The sequence below is a fragment of the Protopterus annectens genome, chromosome 10.part0 (assembly GCF_019279795.1).
Source record: "Protopterus annectens isolate FY-2018-M chromosome 10.part0, PAN1.0, whole genome shotgun sequence".
Taxonomy (NCBI): Eukaryota; Metazoa; Chordata; order Ceratodontiformes; family Protopteridae; genus Protopterus; species Protopterus annectens.
In genome coordinates, this window is record NC_056744.1 from 1,178,265,246 (window position 1) to 1,178,284,439 (window position 19,194).

The 19,194-nt window shown below is 40.5% G+C and overlaps 1 protein-coding gene across 1 annotated transcript in view; it reads left to right on the top strand.

Annotated features, from left to right (window-relative positions):
* Positions 1-19,194, top strand: part of LOC122813548 (intracisternal A particle-promoted polypeptide) — a 618,994-nt gene that overhangs the window by 63,849 nt on the left and 535,951 nt on the right. The window contains exon 2 of the mRNA XM_044085929.1: positions 4,790-5,158. Within this exon, the coding sequence (XP_043941864.1) occupies positions 4,867-5,158 (292 nt within the window). The 5' untranslated portion in view covers positions 4,790-4,866. The remainder of the gene's footprint in view (positions 1-4,789; positions 5,159-19,194) is intronic.

The window sequence follows — 19,194 nt, forward strand, 5'->3', positions numbered from 1 at the left end:
ATACGGGAGCTCAGAAAAGTCAACCTCTCTCTAAGCACTGTTGTACGATGGTTGTCCTCTATTATTTTCTGTTACTCCCACCATGGTAAATCTCTTCCAGGCAAGGTTCAAGTTCACTTGACTAGGGCCGTATCTTCTTCAATGGCATATTAGAAAGGGGTGGAGTCTAGAAGCATTCCTGAGGCAGCAGCTTTATCCTCTGTTTATACCTTCACAAAGCACTACAAACTGGATTCTTTATTAAAGTGCAGAGCAGACTTTGCTAGCACGATTCTGTCAGAGACTCCTAGATCCTTATCCTTTTACCTCCCAGTATGGTATGCTTTGGGAATCTACTCAAAATGACACTGAGGCAGTAGGAATGATGAACGTAGTACAGTTGTGCAAGTCCTACTTACCTGTAGCAATAGATGTTTAAGTTCTACACTGCCTCAGTGGCAACACCCACCCTCCATCTCCCAGATTATGCATAGTTGTGGTGGGTTTCATCTTCTTTGATTTGGGTTTTTATGGTATTGGGACTGGCTGCAAATTTACTCTTGCTTGATGATTCTGACTGCATGTACTTTCTGCTCTTTCTTTGTGGAAGCGAAAAAGCCTGAACACTCACTTTCTGTCATGGCTGAAGGCTTCCCTGCCAAGATATGCTCAGACAATCGACTGTAATAAGATGAGAGAAGTAAGGGAGTTGGAGCTTTAGAAAGCTGGCCAGCATTGAGTTACCTTGACAGATAACCCAAAATGTTACTGAGACAGTGAGAAATTCGAACATTTACTGTTACAGGTAAGTTGGACTTAAACAAAACTAAGTCATGACTGCAAGATATTTGACTGTAATGACCAACGGACTAGTGAAAACAGTACTAGAGATATATAGAGGCCATTATGGTTTCATAGAGGGAAAAACATTTGCAACAGAATGCAAACACCGATGGTAACACAAGATGTGCAAAGAACATGGAAATTGGTAGCAGTATGCAGTCTAGATGCTGAAAAGGGCATTCAGTTTTGCTGAATGGGACTTTCTGTTTGGGGTCCTGCAGGAAATGACCATTCCAGAAATGTTTATAGACCTACTAATGAGCAGATGTCAGGGATTTAAGGCCCAAGTAAAACCAATTGCTTTAAAAGGTAAAGTCCCCAGGTGCAAACTGAATTATACAGAGAGGCAACCTGAGGAAAGTAGAATAGTATTGGAGTAATAAAGGGTGTATGAACTTCATTCTGAATGTCAGCAAGTTAACAGTATGCCGATGAATTATTGGCAGGATTAAACACCAAATGTGTCCATCACTGTTCATGTTGTGTGCCAGTTTCATTTTAAAACTTTTTTTTATTATTTTTTGTTTGGCTATACTTTAAGCAAGGTGCACCCACAACATGTATATGTGTACCAACTCAAAATATAGAGATCTCCCAAAACAAATGAGTCATTGCCGGCACACATTTAGAAACTATGCAGCCAATAATTTCTTATGGAAAACAGCATTCAGCATTATGCCTTTCATCTTTTTTTCTCTACATGCTACTGGCACTCGAGCAGTTCACCTCAAGCAACTGCAGGGAAGCTGTAATACTGTACGTAACTCAGTTTTGAAATATACAAGAAAGAGTTCACTGCAGTCTTAATTTGATTATGATTCACGAGCAGACAATGAAAAGGTATAGCACAGAATAACTGTTAATTTTTCTTTCAAGTCTCTGTTGTAAGCTCACCACTGGCAGAAATGCATTCTTCATACTGAAGCCTGTACTTTGGAACAGTGCTCTTGTGACATACCATGGAACCCACTACCTGTCATTCTTATTTATGCAGTCACTTAATTTTGTTAGCTGTCTTACTTTTTGTCTCACAATTTCATCCCCTACTTAACCTGTCTCCTGTACAACACAAGTATGTCCTGATGTTTGTATTTCTGAAAACCTAATTATATGCACTACCCTAAGTCCATTTCTAGTAAGTCTTTAGTTTCCATGCCTTTCAACATTCACTCACTTTAGACTTGTACTCCTGCTTTACCATCTCTATTGCTGTTTAATCTAGTTTCTTTTTTTTGAGAGTTAAATAGAGATAAGAAATTGCAAAATGAGTTAGTCTTTTAGCTGGAAGGTAGTGGTCCATATATGATGGATTTTCAGCTCTGTGGAAAAAACAAGGGAACCAGTTGGCTGTGCTCATTACTTTTCTGTAGTGGTCTGATCTGGACAGATTCTGTTCAGCAGTGTCTGTAGTTCAGTGTTTACTAGAGAATACCAGGGACTTCTGTAAGGAGACTTATTATTTATTTTTCATTCTGCAGTTCTGTCCCTATGGCTCCTTGCACCCAGTCAGCTCATCTGTTATGGATGAGAGGTGGGAATCCTCAGGATAGGCAAGAACTCTATCACCCATTTCTTCCTGCCTGGGTAGCATATTTGGTCCAGTCTTTTTCCCATGGTGAGAGTCAGGTGGTAGAGATAGTTGATGCTTTGTCATGCTTCAAATTGTTTTATTTTTTTTTACATTGAAGGGGAGTGACATGTATGATAACAAAGAGGGTATGAGTAAGTCAGTGGCTTCTGCAGGGAATACCAAAGCAACCTGTGTCCCGTACTTCTCAGATAAGCATGCTCAAGGTGTTTTGGCTCAGATGAACAAGATGAGAATTCAGTGTGAACTTTGTGACGTACAGCTGCAGCTTGAAGAGGAGATGTTTTGTGTCAGCTTCTGGGTACTAAGGAGATACCTGCCTTTGACTTGTTGAGCACCTCATCCCTTGTGGCTTCTCTTTGAGTTCTGCTGCCTTTGGCTTAGGCAGTGTGGCTTCTCATGCTTGGTTGTGTGCAAATACACATTGGTACCATGTGCTCCCAGTTGCATAGATGCAACACCTAGTGATCTCGCTGTGTTACCTAACTGGTAAGCCAGAGCCATCTTCCTTCTCCCAGAATGGGTGAGCAGGCAGTGGCCCTCCCTTCAGTCTTTTATGGCAAGCTCTGTCAGATGCCTGAGTTGCTAATTGGATGTGGGCTGCCTGGGTCATAGTCAGTGCTTTATCCCTCCACTCTATTGGAGCTGGTTATAGAGAGACTTTTTGAACTGTGGGATTGGAACTCCTGTGGATGTGCTCTGTCTTCCATGGAAAGTAGTTGATGCTTTGTCATGCTTCAAATTGTTTTATTTTTTTTTTTTTTACATTGAAGGGGAGTGACATGTATGATAACAAAGAGGGTATGAGTAAGTCATAAGCTAATAAATTAAAAAATCCTGGTTAAGGTAGATCTGAGATCATAGCAGTTTTGAGATAGTTGCAGGAGCATCTAATCTCTAGCAAAGGGTATATCTAGTGTAAGACACCTTGATGCCCCACTTCTGCATTTGGGCTCCTGAGTTCCCTTTTTTATTTTTTTAGTTATTATACTTTAAGTTTCTGTCACAAGGAGCTCAGTCTCTGTGAATACCATCCTGGAGCTATGACAACATCAGTGATAGTCAAGTACTGGAGTTCTCCTGTTCCCCTGGAATTTCTTGTCTGTGATACATAGCCAGTGCTTTGGCATTACCCAGTGTGCTGCAGCCAACCCTATTCCCAAGGCAGGAACTTCCCCTTTTTGAGAGTGTTACCCTACAGGCAGTGTAAGAGCCCTGTGTGTATTTCACTATCCAGCCAGGATTCCGGCAGGTATTCTGCAGAGGTGGGAGACTTGTAGTTTAGCACAGTCCCACCATCATTTTCTTTCTTTTCTTTTCATTTCTTTTCCCCATCCCAGAGAACACTCTTATCCCAGTCAGTGCCTTACTCAGCAGTGACAGCCCTCACACTGCTAGGATTCACTGCCATCACCATAGTGACTCAAGCCCCATCTGCTCTCCAGAAAGAGAATCCTGTAGAGGGAGCTCATCCCAGCTGCTTTGGGCGGCCCTCCATTTACCCAGCTCCATTCCTGAATTTCTGTCAGCTAACTCTATTTTTTATATTAGTCCTACAGTTTTATCAATCTCCACTTTTAGTAATGGTGCTGATTTGACCCCCCCCCCCCCCCAGAAGATGAGTAAACCACTGTCACAAAGTTTTACCCTCTCCTACACTTGCTATCTGACCTTTTGGCCACCCTGGTTATTTGCTGTTGTCGGTCTTTTCAGTATAGTCTGGTAAAGCAGGTCCTTTAGTACACATTTTGGCTTGTGTCTTAACTACCTCACTGTGCTGCTGGAGCTCATTACTTCTTGAACCGAAACCTGGGGATCTCTGCAGTCCTGAAGCAGATGAGCAAATTCACAAAATTGCAGGTGGCACACCAAAACCTTCTTTAAATAGATCAAACCCTGGTCACATAGAGCCTTTAACACCATTGCTAAAGCTCTAAAGGTTATTACATGCCTGACTGGAAGTCACTGCAGAGGAAAGAGACTAGATGAACTATGGCTTTACCTCTAGGCCCCTGGTAAGGAACCGGACTGCAGAATTCTGCATGTATTTTATCTTGTTAAGCTCATTGTTTGTGATCCAAGGCAACGAGCATTAAAACAGTCCAAGAAAGAGGTTGACTCATCCTGCAGAAACATTGGTAAGTTCTCTGGTAGAATAAGGTTCTTCATGAAATGAAAAAAACTTTATACAAGTGATTGTCCTCATTTGATAGAATTCATATGTAGAGTTTTTGTGCACTGTAGCCTTTTACCTTAAGATTTCTACATTCATATCAGATGAAGCAATTTTTTTGTCATTTGTGAAAACTGAAAACTCTGTTCAGATGTGCAGCTAATTTGTTCATGAAACATAGATGTTTTCTCTTCTTTCTTTTTCAGTTTTAGAAAGGATTTTCCAATATTTAAGAGTTTTTCTGTTCAAATCATCTTTGAAAGTTATAAACCAATAAACTGCAATGGCTTCTACAGGGAATACCAAAGCAACCTGTGTCCCGTACTTCTCAGATAAGCATGCTCAAGGTGTTCTGGCTCAGATGAACAAGATGAGAATTCAGTGTGAACTTTGTGACGTACAGCTGCAGCTTGAAGAGGAGATGTTTTGTGTCCACAGGCTGGTCCTTGCTTCTAGCAGTCCTTACTTTGCTGCTTTGTTCACTGGTGGAATGCTTGAAGCTTCCAAGGATGTAGTACGGATTGAAGGTGTGTCAGCTGACACATTTAAGCTGATTTTAGATTATATTTACACAGGTAAGGCTATAATTTTTAAAGATATATAGTACATTATTTGAAGGAAATACATTACTGCTTTTGTTTTCTTTTTCTTTTTTTTTTGTCCTTAGAAAGTTTTGAGCATTTTTTTGATTAATCTTTCTGTAATATAATGGTGTATTGTTTTCCTTTGTTATGTGAGAGATTAGGATTCATCTGCTGAGACGGTACTAATCAGTAAATTTCTGCTGTAGGCTGTACCTTTGATTTAGAGACCTAGTATGTGGGTGGTTGGGCAGGCTAGCTGTATGTAAATAAGATATTACTAAGGTGGTTAGTCTACTTACTGAACTCAGGAGGAGCAGGATGTTGTAGGTTTAAAGACTCTGTAATCTGCTAGTCTCTCCACATTCAGGGACCCAGATGACTAGAATAATGTACGGTAACTTTGTCATTAGTGAAATTGGATTGATGTGTTACCTTCATACAGCAGTTAGCTTAAAGACCTCTGTTGTCCAGAAGTGGAAGGGATGGTGGCTGCTGCTGCTGGTGTGTTTGTCCTAAAGGATGATTTGAGGAGAATGGAAAGGAATACTATTCATGCTGCAGGTAATGCAGACATCCCCTTAGAATGTAACATATGGTGAGTATCCATTTCTGCCAGAAAAAAAAAGCTACCAGTAGTTTCAGTTGATTTTCCTCATAAACCTTGATATTTTTCTGTCCTTTTCCTTCTACTGTAAGATTTAGGATTTTTCTTTTGGCAAATTACTGTAAGCAAAGAAGGGTTTGTCACAGAGACTGCATTCACTGCCCTTTTACCTGTGTAATTGCTCCATTTATTTCCATTTTAACTTGTTCCCCCTAATGGAGATCTGGAAATTTTTACTGTAACTTCCAATAGTTGCATCTCTTTTTGTCAAAGTCAAGTTTTAAGTCCTCATTGTTCAAACAAGTTGTCATGTCTCTGAAACCATAAGGGTTGCTGAAGCAGTGTAAATGGCAAACTGTTCAACACAAACATGTCTTTATAATTGTAGCATTAATTAGCTGTATTAATCTGGATTTTATAATTCAAAATAAACACAGTGAATGTTAATTTTGGAATAGTTTAACAATTTACAGTATCTCAGTAACCACTGAATCTACACGCCTACTTTTCAGCAGCATTTTGTTTGCCAAGCTTTCATATGAGGATAAGCATTTCTGTCTGAGTCATCTGATTCTTGAGATATTTAGAGAAATAAGGACATTATGACAATATAAATAAAGTAGCACATGAATAACAATTAACATCTTGTTAGCTTCACTAGACAGAGGTCAGTTCAGTTGTGCTGCTCAGCATTTAATTTTTAAGATGAAATTTTTAATAGCTTCTATGCAGCTTGGTTTTGGAATTAGTAATGTGTATATAAATGTACAATATTTGATGCTTAGAAGTGTAAGTAGAATGCAACTTTAGAAACACATGGAGGCATCACTAGGCTGTTCATTTGTATTAGTTAGTGTTTTGTTTAACAAGAAGTAAATAATTTTATCATTTGCAGTTTAAATGATCTAATTTTGGTAAATAATTGTTCCAGTACATTATATCTTTTTGTCATGGTAGCATTTGATATGCACTTTGCTTTTATACCTGCTGTGGCTGTTAGATCTTACTTTCTTGTAAATATTGCATATTTCAGTGGACAATAGATCGAGTGTGAAAGAGAGCATTTTAGCTGGAGCAGCTGTACTAGTCCAGGACACACATGATTCCCCCTCCCAAAAAAAACCCACTACTTCTACTATGGGTTATCAGCTGTTCAGGTTGTTCGTAGATGATGTGGGTATCTACAGTGCTGCTTTAACAGCTGGTCATACTGTATGTTCTTCATTACATCACTGTTGCAGCACCCATTACATCTGGAACTCTGTTGCTAGACAGATTGTCTTCAAAAGATCATGTTCCTTCCCCTTATCTGGTGTATGACTGACCATAAACACGCCAGGGCATGGAGTTATAAGATGAGTGTATATTGTTGCCATTTTCAGAACTTTCTTGACACATTTCATGCATGCAGATGCCTGGGTATCAGAAGGCAAATAGTACCTTCCTCCTCATCCAGTAGAGCTGCAGATCTCAGGCTTAAGATAAGTACGCAGTTGGGAAAAGTTTTTCCTATTCTTCTAAATTTGGCCTTGTGATTTATCTTTTCCTTATATCTTAAAAAAAAAAGACGTGACTGTAGAAGAAGGGTACTCTATAGAGACTTCAGCACTATTTGCATCTTCTGCCTATGTCAAGAGCACTATATCAAGAGTTGCGACATCTGGAAAGGTTTCGCTCCTAAGACCCTTTGTAGCCATTCATGTACATTAGGTCTTCACCTCAAACAGAATGTTTCAAGTCCTTGGTGCATTCGTTAGAAATGTGTTATAGAATGATTGGGAGAGGGGGTGGTACTGGTGTGCCCTTACAACACAAGTGGTGTAGAATATGTATATGTGTGTGTGTGTGTGTCTATATATATATATATATATATATATATATATATATATATATATATATATATATACATTTTTTTAAATCTTCTTTAGTGATAATAATCATTTGTTAACCAGGTAGAGCCACTGGGCGCACAGACCATTGTGGTAAAATCCATTAAAATTTTCCCAGTTACAAATATAATACAGTCGTCTTTACCTGAAGCACTGTACCCTTTGGTAACAGTTTTAAATAATTCTCAGACTTGTAAGTATTAGTCCTAGTATAAGTGTAGCAAGACTGAATGTTTGAAAATGAGGGACCAATGAGATTAATCCAAGCATTGCCTTTTCTCCAAGATATAATAATCTCAGCATTAGAATATGTAACTAGTGTGGCTGTATAGGCTGCATTTTGCTGTTTATTATTATTATTATCACCATCATATAGCTTAGAAACAACAGGGAGTCTTATTCATTGAGTCCTAATCAACATAATCTTCATATAGATGTAGTCTTCCCAGTTTCATTACATTTTAATTTATGCAGCCTCCATAGGATACACAGCATTCTAATCTTGAGCATTCTCTGTTTATAACTTTTAATACTTCACTAGAACATTTTAGAATATAGTCCAATCATTAATTTCACTGTCACTAAAGCAAAACTAATTACATAATTGATAAATTGGATGCATTCTAATCAAAAGACACTCTGTGATCAAGTTATCGTACCCTTCTTTATTCCACCTCCCAGTTTGGTCAGTTACTAGGTAAATTCCAGCCAGTCTGGATTTCTTTCCCATAACTGTCTTGCATCCTGAACTATGTGTAATTGGATCTCCTATTATTAAATCTCTGCTCTAAGTCATCCTTCCTGTCGACTTCCTTATAAATCGTCATTAAGCATGTAGGCAATCCTTCCTGACCTCTTATCATAAGACAGTGTGATGTTACAAAAAACCTTTGTCCCACACACTACTCCTGCCTTATAATCCTTATCCTTCCCAAAGTCTCTCCTTGCCTCCAGTCTTCTCTCCAAATTGTGCCCTACACCTCACATATCCAGGCAACAGAAGAGTTAAATACCACAGATTGTGCCTAATTTCTGTGACACTCTCACCACTTCTTTAACATTAAATATCACATGCAGACTGACAAAAATCAACGCAGCCAATCTGTTCTCAAAATGCATTTCCTCAGTAGTTGCTTACCTTGGCTGTTTCTCTGTCATTTAAGTTTGCATTCTAACTTTTCTTTTTAAGGAAGATCTTTTTCAAAAGATGCCCTCCATAACCATAGCACGCTTCACCCTTATAGATTACTCTGCCGGACGTTCTCCTTTGTTGCTGACATCATGTAGGGGTCAGCAGAGTCCATTACTGAGTCAGCAAGAGGGTGAAAGATGTATAGGGAGAAGATTTCAACCTGGTGCAATTTTACTTGTATTTTTTTGTCAATTTTCAATTTTAAGGTTAGTTACACAAGGTTGGTTAATCTGGTCTTCAAACCCCTATGCACTCTGCATTCCATTTATGTGAAGGCTGCTTCTTTTTCACTGTCACACAAGAGCATGATATGTGCACAAGGTCTATAACTCTTAATTGTCTCTGATTTTGCCAAATATCACTGAATCCTGCCTTTTATTTGTCCAGGATTTTTTGCAGAATGCCCGTGTTTTTGCATCATACTTTACCCTGTCCATCCCTCGTAAAATTTTGGATTTTCTAGTAAATCACTGAGGATAGTAGTTGGACACTAATGCAATGTATTAGAGTTTCATATTTTGTAGTTCATTATGCCCAGAAAATCCATGCTAATGCAAAACCTGTTCCATTAATAAACATATAGGTTCATAGGCATGTACTAGGCTAATGGTCCTGGAGCCTTAAGAAGCCTAGCCCATAGGATTACCCTGGCACCATGCCACCCGACCTTAGTTCCTAGTGCCTCTGTGGAGTAAAGCCACTAGAGTGATCCCTGGGGTGAATTTTTTATTTCCCATCCACTCATCAAGATATCTCTTGAAGAGGGTCAGTGAGGTGCTTTGCTTGACATGTATGGGAAGTCTATTCCATAGCATGGGCAGTCTCTGGGTTATGAACCTGTCTCTCCAGCATATTTTGTTGATTGTTGTAATGAGGTTGAGGTCTCTGGAGCCTGTGGTGCAGAGGGATTGGGATTTCTTTAGATGTAGCATTTCTAACAGAGCTGGATCAGACATGGCTTTGTAAGTCAAGCAGAGATCGCCTCTAAATAGGCAATATGAGACAGAGTATAGTTGGAGGTTTTTGAGTTTGTCCATATAGGATACGTGTTTAAGGCCTAGAACCCTCTTTGTGAGGTACTTTTGTGGCCTCTCCAGTTGTTGCAGGTGTCTAGTGAGGTACATGCCAAATGAGGCATTGTACTCAATGATTGGCCTAATGAGGGAAGAGTAGAGGGAGACAATGACCTCTTTCTTCCTGGATGCAAAACCCTTAGTAATGAGATGTGCCACATAGAAGAACTTTCTGACCACAGTGGCAACATGGTGGTCAAAAGAGAGGTTGCTGTCAACCTGTGTTCCCAGATCTCTTATAACGCCTTCTGTGTTCAGTGGACTACCATCAATGTGGTAATTCAACTGAACCAGGTTTTTCCCAAGAGGGATGACAACACATTTTTTGATACTGAGCTTAAGGCCATGGTTCTCACACCAGTTGTTGGTCTCATTGAGGCGTTTCTGTAGGATATCAACATCACTTGGGGAGTTAATAATAGCTCCCAACTTGCAGTTGTCTGCGAACTTTGTCAACTAGAGTCCCTTCGTGTAGGCCTGGACTTCAGAGAAGTAGATACCAAACAGGAGAGGACCCAGGACCAAACCCTGTGGGACTCCACTCGTGACTGGTCGGCAGTCTGACTTGGAGTCAGCTACTTTCACACTGTGGGTTTGATCTGTGAGACAGTTTGCAACCCACCTAGTGATGTAATGGTTGATGCCTAGCTTAGTGAGTTTTTGTATGATTCCTGAGTGGAGAATGGTATCAAAGGCCCTGGCCAGATCAAGGTAGGCTGTATGAACAACCTTGCCTTCATCTACAGCTCTGGTGACTGACTCAAAGAAGTTGACCAAGTTGAGCAGGCATGAGCCACCCTTCACAAAACCAAACTGTGTAGGATCCAGAGTTTGGAGATTCCCTATATCCTTGTTTATTAGGTCCATGATGATGCGTTCCATAGCTTTGCATATCAGACTCATCAGGCTAATGGGGCGATAATTCCTGGGGTCTGTAGTCACTCCTCCTTTGTGGAGATGGATGACTGTAGCTGTGCGCCATTTGGTGAGGACAAAGCCTGAGGTGAGGCTGTGATTGAACAGGGCACACAGGTGAGGTGCCAGTTCACTCTGTAGCTCATGTAGAACACAGCCAGGAATATTGTCAGGTCCCATAGAAGCTGTATTCTTGGCCTTGGACAGTGCTGTTTTAACCTATGCAGCAGTAATACTGGGTGCCTGGCAATCTACTGGTATTGTGATTGGTCCTTTGGGGGAGGGAGAGGGGTAGAGTTAGCACTGAATCTATCAGCCAGTATATTGGCAATATCTGTTGGCTCGGAGTAGGAGGTACCATTGTGCAGTAGCTCAGAGCAAATCTGGGTATTGCCGTGGAGATTCTTTACATAACTATAGAAGGCCTTGTGGTTGTCTTTACTATCTGCTGCAATTCTGTTTTCATAGCTAGCTTTAGAGGATTTTATGAGGGATCTCAACCTTTTGTTGAGGCTGATAAGGGAGTTTTTCCAGTCTTGGGACTTCACCTTATTCTGCATCAGTTTCCTCCTTCTGTTGTAGAGTATGTTTATGGCAGGGGACCACCAGATTGGATTCCTTTTTTTTTTTGAGGAGAGCGTCTTGTTTCTATTGGGTATGGTGAGATCCATGCCTTTGTGTATGTGTTCATACAGTGCATTGGTGTATGATTCAGCGGTCATGCAACTGCTCTTCATTTGCATGGGTGCCAGGAAGTTAGCCACCTCTGTTTTTAGGAGCCCAAAGTTAGCTTTGGAAATGTTTTTCATGGTGGTTACCTTTGTGTGTGTGTGTGTGTGTGTGTGTGTGTGTGTGGGGGGATGTGGAATTCCCAGGTGATTAGTTTGTGGTCGGATCTAACCAGGGAGGAGTTTACTATTGGTGTATAGCCACGGTCTCCCATGTTAGTAATGACCAGGTCAAGGATATTGTTACCTCTAGTGGGGGTAAGAACGAGCTGGTCCAGGGCATTGGAATTAATGAATTCCAGAAAGCATTGGGCAAGTGTATTGTTACATGAGTAGTTTTCCCAGTTAATGGAGGGGTAGTTGAAGTCGCCCAGTATGAGAATGTTAGGTTGGACCGTAATATTTTCCAGAGTGCTTAGGAACATGAAGTGTGAATCTTGGGACATAGTTGGCGACCTATAGCAGGCTATGACCTGAATCGCTGTCTTACCCAATGTTAGCTGCACCTGAAGTATCTCAGATGCGTTATGTTGGGCTACCAGTCTGGAGGTGTGCACATCCTTTATGAATATGGAAACACCACCACCTTTGGAGCTTCGGTCCAAGATCTGGGGCCGAAAGGTGTGGAATGAGTTGTAGCCTAGTAGTGCAGGGGTGCTTTCTGCTGCCTTGAGCCAGGTCTCTGTTGCAGCACAAATGTCGATGTTCTGCATTTTAAGGAGTGCTTCGACCGAGTGCATTTTGAGATTTAGACTTCTAGCATTGAGCATCATGACTCTCAGATTGCATTTGTTTGTAGCTGTTATGGTGGTAATTTGGTCTTTGGAACACTGCCTAAAAAAGGCACTATAGGGTTGGCAAGAGCCTTGGCCAGTATCCAGAAGCCCAGGGGTGACAGATGCAGGCCATCTCTGGCAAAGCATCGAGGTCTGTCAGTCATGTCATCCCAGGCAGACAGATATGGATCCCCTTAGAATGGCACCAGAAACTTAGCCAATTGTTGAAATCAGTCATTTTCTGCTTGTACTGTGGTATAATTGTGGGAGATGGTATGATGCTGCTGAGGGCTAGGGTCATGCCCGCCTGGGCTACATAATCCGAACGCTCCTCCATGTCTCTTTACATGTAGTCCAGAGAGGTACTTCTCAGGTCATTCACACCCACGTGTACAATGAGAGAGTCATATTTGTACCTGTTGTTGAGGGACCTGAGTGCGTGCGTTATGTGGCAGATCCTGGTGCCTAACAGGCAGCTGACTGTTACTTTTTCCTTATTCAGCCTAGTGAGTGGGACATCATTGTGCCTCACCATCGAGTCGCCTATGACTAGTGTGTTGGGCATGCTGTTTTGAGTTAGGGGCTTTGGTTGAGTGACACGCTGTTTAGGAGAGTTATGTGTCTCATGAATAGTGTTGTGTTGTGGTGGTCGAGTGCATTTCTGCCTTGGAGGTCTCTGCTGTTTGGGTAGATTTTTACTGAGAGCCTCTGCAAAGGTGGGTGTGTGGTTTGTGTTTTTATGTGAAGGCAGTGCTGGTGTGTGTTCTGGAGAGCTATGTGTTCCATGTGGTGTGGTGCAAATGTTGATCTTCTCCTCTTGACCAGCTATTCTGGTCTTGGCTGGAGAGTGTGTGGCTTCCAATTTGGATATATAAGTGCATCTCTCACAAGTCTGAGTGTTGGGAGGTAAGAGGGGAGGGTTGTCAGTGTACATGAGGCAGTTGCTACATTGCCTCAGGATGCCCAAGTGCACCAGGTTAATAGGAGAAAGCACAGGGAACTAACCTTTAGACATGCCTGAAGGGGTGGGCATTAATAAGTACTTTAGCTGTTTTCTTGTAGAATGCTTAGTGCTGGTAGCACTTTTGTGTGCTACAATAATTGTTACAAGAAGTCTGTTAAAGTGCTAAACTAATAAGCTAGTAAAAGTGCAGGAGAGGAGAGAACGAACAGATCTAAGGGAAAAATTGAAGAGCAGACTTTGGCACCACTCAGGAGCTTATCAACAGTCCTGGATACAGCAAATCTGTAACTGGACTAGACTAGTTATATGAAGGGCGGGAAACAAGCGCAAATGCGGGTTATATTGCAATCAGCCATTGTGCAGCACAAAGATGTTATTTTCTTATTTACAAAAAAACCCCTCAAAAAGACAGAGAAAATATATCCAGTCTTCTGGTGCAAGAACTGCAGGAAAGCTCCAACTTCACGTCACCAAATTGACAAGTGTGTGATGCAAAGACCAGAAGTACTGACCTCGTAAGTCTGTGGAGAGCCAAAGTTTGAGAGCAGGAAATAGTAAAATGAAACAAAAGAATATCCAGTAAATTGGATTTGCAGAGCAGGAATCCATCCTGCCATCCAGGAAGAAAGTAAAAGACTGCAGGTATGTGCAAAAAATGGTTGCACATGATCTTTAATAAATATTATTTTTTTTAAGTGAGGTATGCAAAGTGACCAAGGAAGACAAACGTTTTTGTGAAGCAGAACATGGTTTTGACATGAAAACATTATAAAACTTGGGTAGTAGTATTTATTGGGTATTTGCATCCCCATCACAGGTGAAGAATTATTTATTTAACATTTGACTGTGTAGGTGAACTTGTCCAAAGTCCCTTTTCAGCCATAGCCCAAACCAGCTTGGCAAGTACACATATATGACAACGTCAAGTAGTAAAATTCATAGTAGATAAACAACTACAGGTAGGAAATATTCACAGATGGGTCTATATTAGAACACTGAACTTTCAAAATTTTGAGTGTTCTAATACCGAACCCTATTAATCGAAAATTTAAAACATCAAACATACAGAACAGCAAATTTTTTCTCTAACACATACACACAACACAAGCACACCAAACAAACAGCAATCCACACACATACACCTAAACTCTTGCACCTAACCCTACACTAAACTATACATGCACCACTAACTATCCACTTACTTTAACCCAAAACCTAACCCTAAGGTTCGTCACTTTCGCACAGTGACCTCACCCACGCCCTACCCCTAACTCACCTACCCCTCACATCCACACAATCACACACTTACCTGACCCTCGCCCTAACCCTAACTCACCTACCCCACCCTAACCCTCACGTCCACACAATCGCACACTTACCTGAACCTGACCCGTAACTTTTCACCACATAGCTGAAAATACTGAAGCAACAGAAATGGACAACCGAATTCTTCCCCTAGGAAAAAATTTGTTTTTCTGTTTCTTCGATATTTTCAGTGTTCGCTGAAAATGGTTCGATATTAGAACACTCGAAATTTTGAAAGTTTGGTGTTCTAATATAGACCCTTCACAGACTAATTGTAAGTATAAACACAGCATGATTGCCTTAAAATATTAGGTACATAAAGATCAATTTGTACAGAAACAGGAACATTCAGAGTAGTTAAGATGATAAAATTTAAGAGTAATTAGAAGAACAGTAAAACTCTGAGGTAGCCACTCTGCCTCATAGGTTGGTACTAGGCTATCAGCCCTAGGGCCTATACAAGCCTAGCCATAACAATTCCCTGGATATTTCTTCCCACACTATTTACTTCCACAGATCCCTGTCTAGCAGGGTGACTGACGTGATCCCCGGGGTGAATTTCCTATCTCCCATCCAATCGTCAAGGTTCCTTTTGAAGAGGGCCAAGGAGGCGCTCTGCTTGACATGTATGGGGAGTCTCTGGGTCAGGAACCTATCCCTCCAGCATGTTTTGTTTATTGTGATGACAAGGTTTAGATCCCTGGAGTGTGTGGCTCTGAGGGATTGGGATTTCTTTAAGTGGAGCATGTCCAACAGCTCAGGGTTTGACATGGCCTTGTATGTTAAACAGGGCATTGTACTCTATAATGGTTCTAATGAGGGATGAGTACAGTGGGACAATGACCTCCTTTTTTTCTGGATGGAAAGCCCTTAGTGATGAGGTGTGCCACATAGATGGATTTCCTGACTGTCATGGCAATGTGGTTATCGAAGGTGAGACCACTGTCCACCTGTGTCCCTAAGTCTCTCATCACACTTTCAGTGTTTAGTGTATTACCACCTATGTGGAAATTCATGGGTACATGTTTTTTCCCAAAGGGGATAACTATACATTTCTTGGCATTAAGCTTGAGCACATGGTTCTGGCACCAAGCCTTTGTTTCTGTAAGGCCCTTTTGTAGAATATCCACATCATTTGGGGATTCAAGTAATGGCTCCCAGTTTGCAGTCATCTGTAAACTTTGTTAGCCAGAGTCCCTTAGTGTTGGCCTGTACTTTAGAGAAGTAGATGCCAAACAACAGTGGTCCCAGGACCATCTTTGTTTATTAGCCATGAATATTTCATCAAAACTCAATCTACCAAGGAGACTGCAAAATTCTAAAGGTATATATCTCAAAGTCACAAATTTGTAAATATGTTCATATATTGCCTGAAAAATTGAAGAAAGCAACTAAAATGATATGTGTATTATAAAAGCCACCATGTATTTCTAACAATCATGCTATGTGTGTGTGTGTGTGTGTGTGTGTGTGTGTGTGTGTGTGTGTGTGTGTGTGTGTGTGTGTGTGTGTGTGTGTGTAGTGTTAATACGCTGGTTGCATGTGTGAACACCCTTAAACTAATACTTTGTTGAAGCACGTTTTGATTTAATTACAGCATTCAGTCTTCTTGGGTAGGAGTCTATCTGCATGGCACATCTTGACTTGGCAATATTTGTCCACTCTTCCTTGCAAAAGTGCTTCAAATCTGTCAGATTGTGAGGGCATCTCTTGCACACAGCCCTCTTCAGGTCACCTCACAGATTTTGTATTGGATTTAGGTCTGGGCTGTAGCAGGCCATTCCAAAACTTTAATTTTCTTTTGGTGAAGCCATTATTTTGTTGATTTGGATGTATGCTTGGGATCATTGTCATGTTGAAAGTGAAATTCCTTTTCATCTTCAGCTTTCTAGCTGATGCCTGAAGGTTTTGGGCCAAATGTGACTGGTATTTGGAACTGTTCATAATTCCCTCCACCTTTAATAAAGCCCCAGTTTTAGCTGAAGACAAGCAACCCCAAAGCATAATACTACCACCACCATGCTTCACCGTGGGGATGGTGTTCTTTTGTGGATGCAAAGTGGTGTTTTTGCCCCAAACTTACCTTTCGGAATTATGGCCAAAAACTTCAGCCTTGGTCTCATCAGACCATAACACATTTTCCCACATGCTTTTGGGAGACTTGATGTATTATTTTGCAAATTTTAGCCAGGCCAGGGTGTTTTTCTGTGTAAGAAAAGGCTTCCGTCTTGCAACCCTACCCCATAGTCCAGACATAGAGAATACGGAAGATAGTTGTCACATGTAGTACACAACTAGTACTTGCCAGAAATTCCTGCAGCTCCTTCATTGTTGCTGTAGGTTTCTTGGCAGCCTCCCTGACCAGTTTTCATCTTGTCTTTTCATAAATTTTGGTGGGACATGCAGTTCTTTGCAACGTCACTGTTCCATATTTTCTCCACTTTTTGATGACTGTCTTCACTGTGTTCCAGAGTATATCCAAAGCTGTGGAAATTTTTTTGTACCCTTCTCCTGACTGATACCCTTCAACAATGAGATCCTTTGATGCTTTATAAGCTCTCTGTGAACCATGGCTTTTGCTGTAGCAGGCAACTGAGTAAATGTCAGGAAAGTAGCTTAACTTTATTTTGGGTTAATCAGAGTCTCTTTAATTGATGGCAGGTGTGTACCAAGAAGACTGAATGTTGTAATTAAATCAAAAGGTGCTTCAACAAAGTATTAGTTTAAGGGTGTGCACACTTATGCAACCAGCGTATTGTACATTTTTTATTTTTTATATTTTTCCCAGAACAGTTTTTTTTTTTCCAATTGAATTCTACAAGTTGTAGGTCACATTAGAGGTGGGAAAAGTTTTGAAATTATTTATTGTGGTCTCATTTTATTATCACAAAAAAACTGGCATTTTAACAGGGGTGTGTAAACTTTTTATATCCACTTTGTGTGTGTGTGTGTGTGTGTGTGTGTGTGTGTGTGTGTGTATATATATATACATATACATGTGTGTGTATATATGTATATATATATATGTGTGTGTTTTTATATATATATATATATATATATATATATATATATGTATAGATATAAATGGGTCTACTTCTTTTCATCGAAAACACATTTGGTCGAAAGTCACTTTCCTCAGCACACTTCACTGAAAGCTCACGTCACTGAAAACTCATTTGACTGAAATTCATTTCCTCAAAAGTTATATATGGTCTTTTCCCCACTGTAGTGCAATCCTGGAGTTAGAATATAAAGTAAGGGGGGTGTTGGTGGCACACCCCCCCCACATTGGGGGTGTGGGTGGCGTAGCCCCCCTACCTATTTTAAGTGCTTTAAACCATTGACATGGTTACTTACAAGTCCAATAAATAACTCTTTTCAGAAGACAATTTACACCCCCCACACCACCCAGTGTTGGGGGCTGTGCCCACCACAACCCTCCTTATGTTCTAACTCCAGGATTGCACTACAGTGTGGAAAAGGCCATATATAACTTTCGACGAAATGAGTTTCAGTCAAGTGTGCTGAGGAAAGTGACATTCGACCATATGTGTTTTCAACAAAAAGAAGTAGACCCATATATATATATATGTATATATATATATATATATATATATATATATAGAAAGAGAGAGTATGCTTTTGCAAAACTGTACAATTCCTGCTCTTTTGTGTATGACTGTTATATTTTTTACCAATCTTTATCGGTTTTGTCTCGAGTCCTATATTGTGGCAAAGTGATTCAGTAGATAAAATTTTTATTTGCCTGTGTTCCCATTTTCTTGCTGAAAAGGGTAGTTGTACCAGCCCACCTACCCAGTTAACAAAAATAATTAAAAAGTAAACCATCACAGGACAACAGTGAATTGTTTGAACTACACTAAGTCCAGTCTGGGGTAGGTTTATCTATTGTCTCTGAAGTACTTGCATTTGCCAGGTGAAGCGGTAGTGACTTCTTGAACAGTGTACTCTTATCTGTCTGTCTGATGCTTTCAAGATTAGCATTTCAGAAGGTGGGAGATATTTTGGAGTTTGACCTCTTACAAATGGCTAAAGAGAAAGGGGCTTGTATTGATGTATGCAACCTGTGTCACTCAGACAATACCTTGTATTCCAAATGGATAGTTTGTTAAGGGGAGGACAGTATTTGTGATACAGTACTTTAGAGGTAAGAGCACTGAGGAGAAAAGAAGAGAAGCCCTAGCACTAACTGGCAGCCAGTTTGATTTCAGTAAGGTAGTACAGCTGTGTTCCTTTGTATCAGGGGTGGGGTGGGGGTGAGTAAACCTAAGGGTTTAATTTTCAGCAGTTTGAGAATGGATACTATTTTGTTCAGAACAAAGCACATATTCTAATCTGGGTATAAGGTTATTAATGGCAATAGTTCATCTAGCTTCAGGGGTGAGGTTAGTTATTTTGTGTGAAGTTTTTTGACTTGTGGTAGGACTTTACATGTTTGCCAGTGTGGTAATGAAAGTTTAGTTGAGAGTGAAAAAGAAGTCCTAGGTATTTTTGCTGAGTAACAAAGGCTAGTAGGAGTGGTCAGTAATAATGATATTGAAGAACTCAGTCTTTCATGTG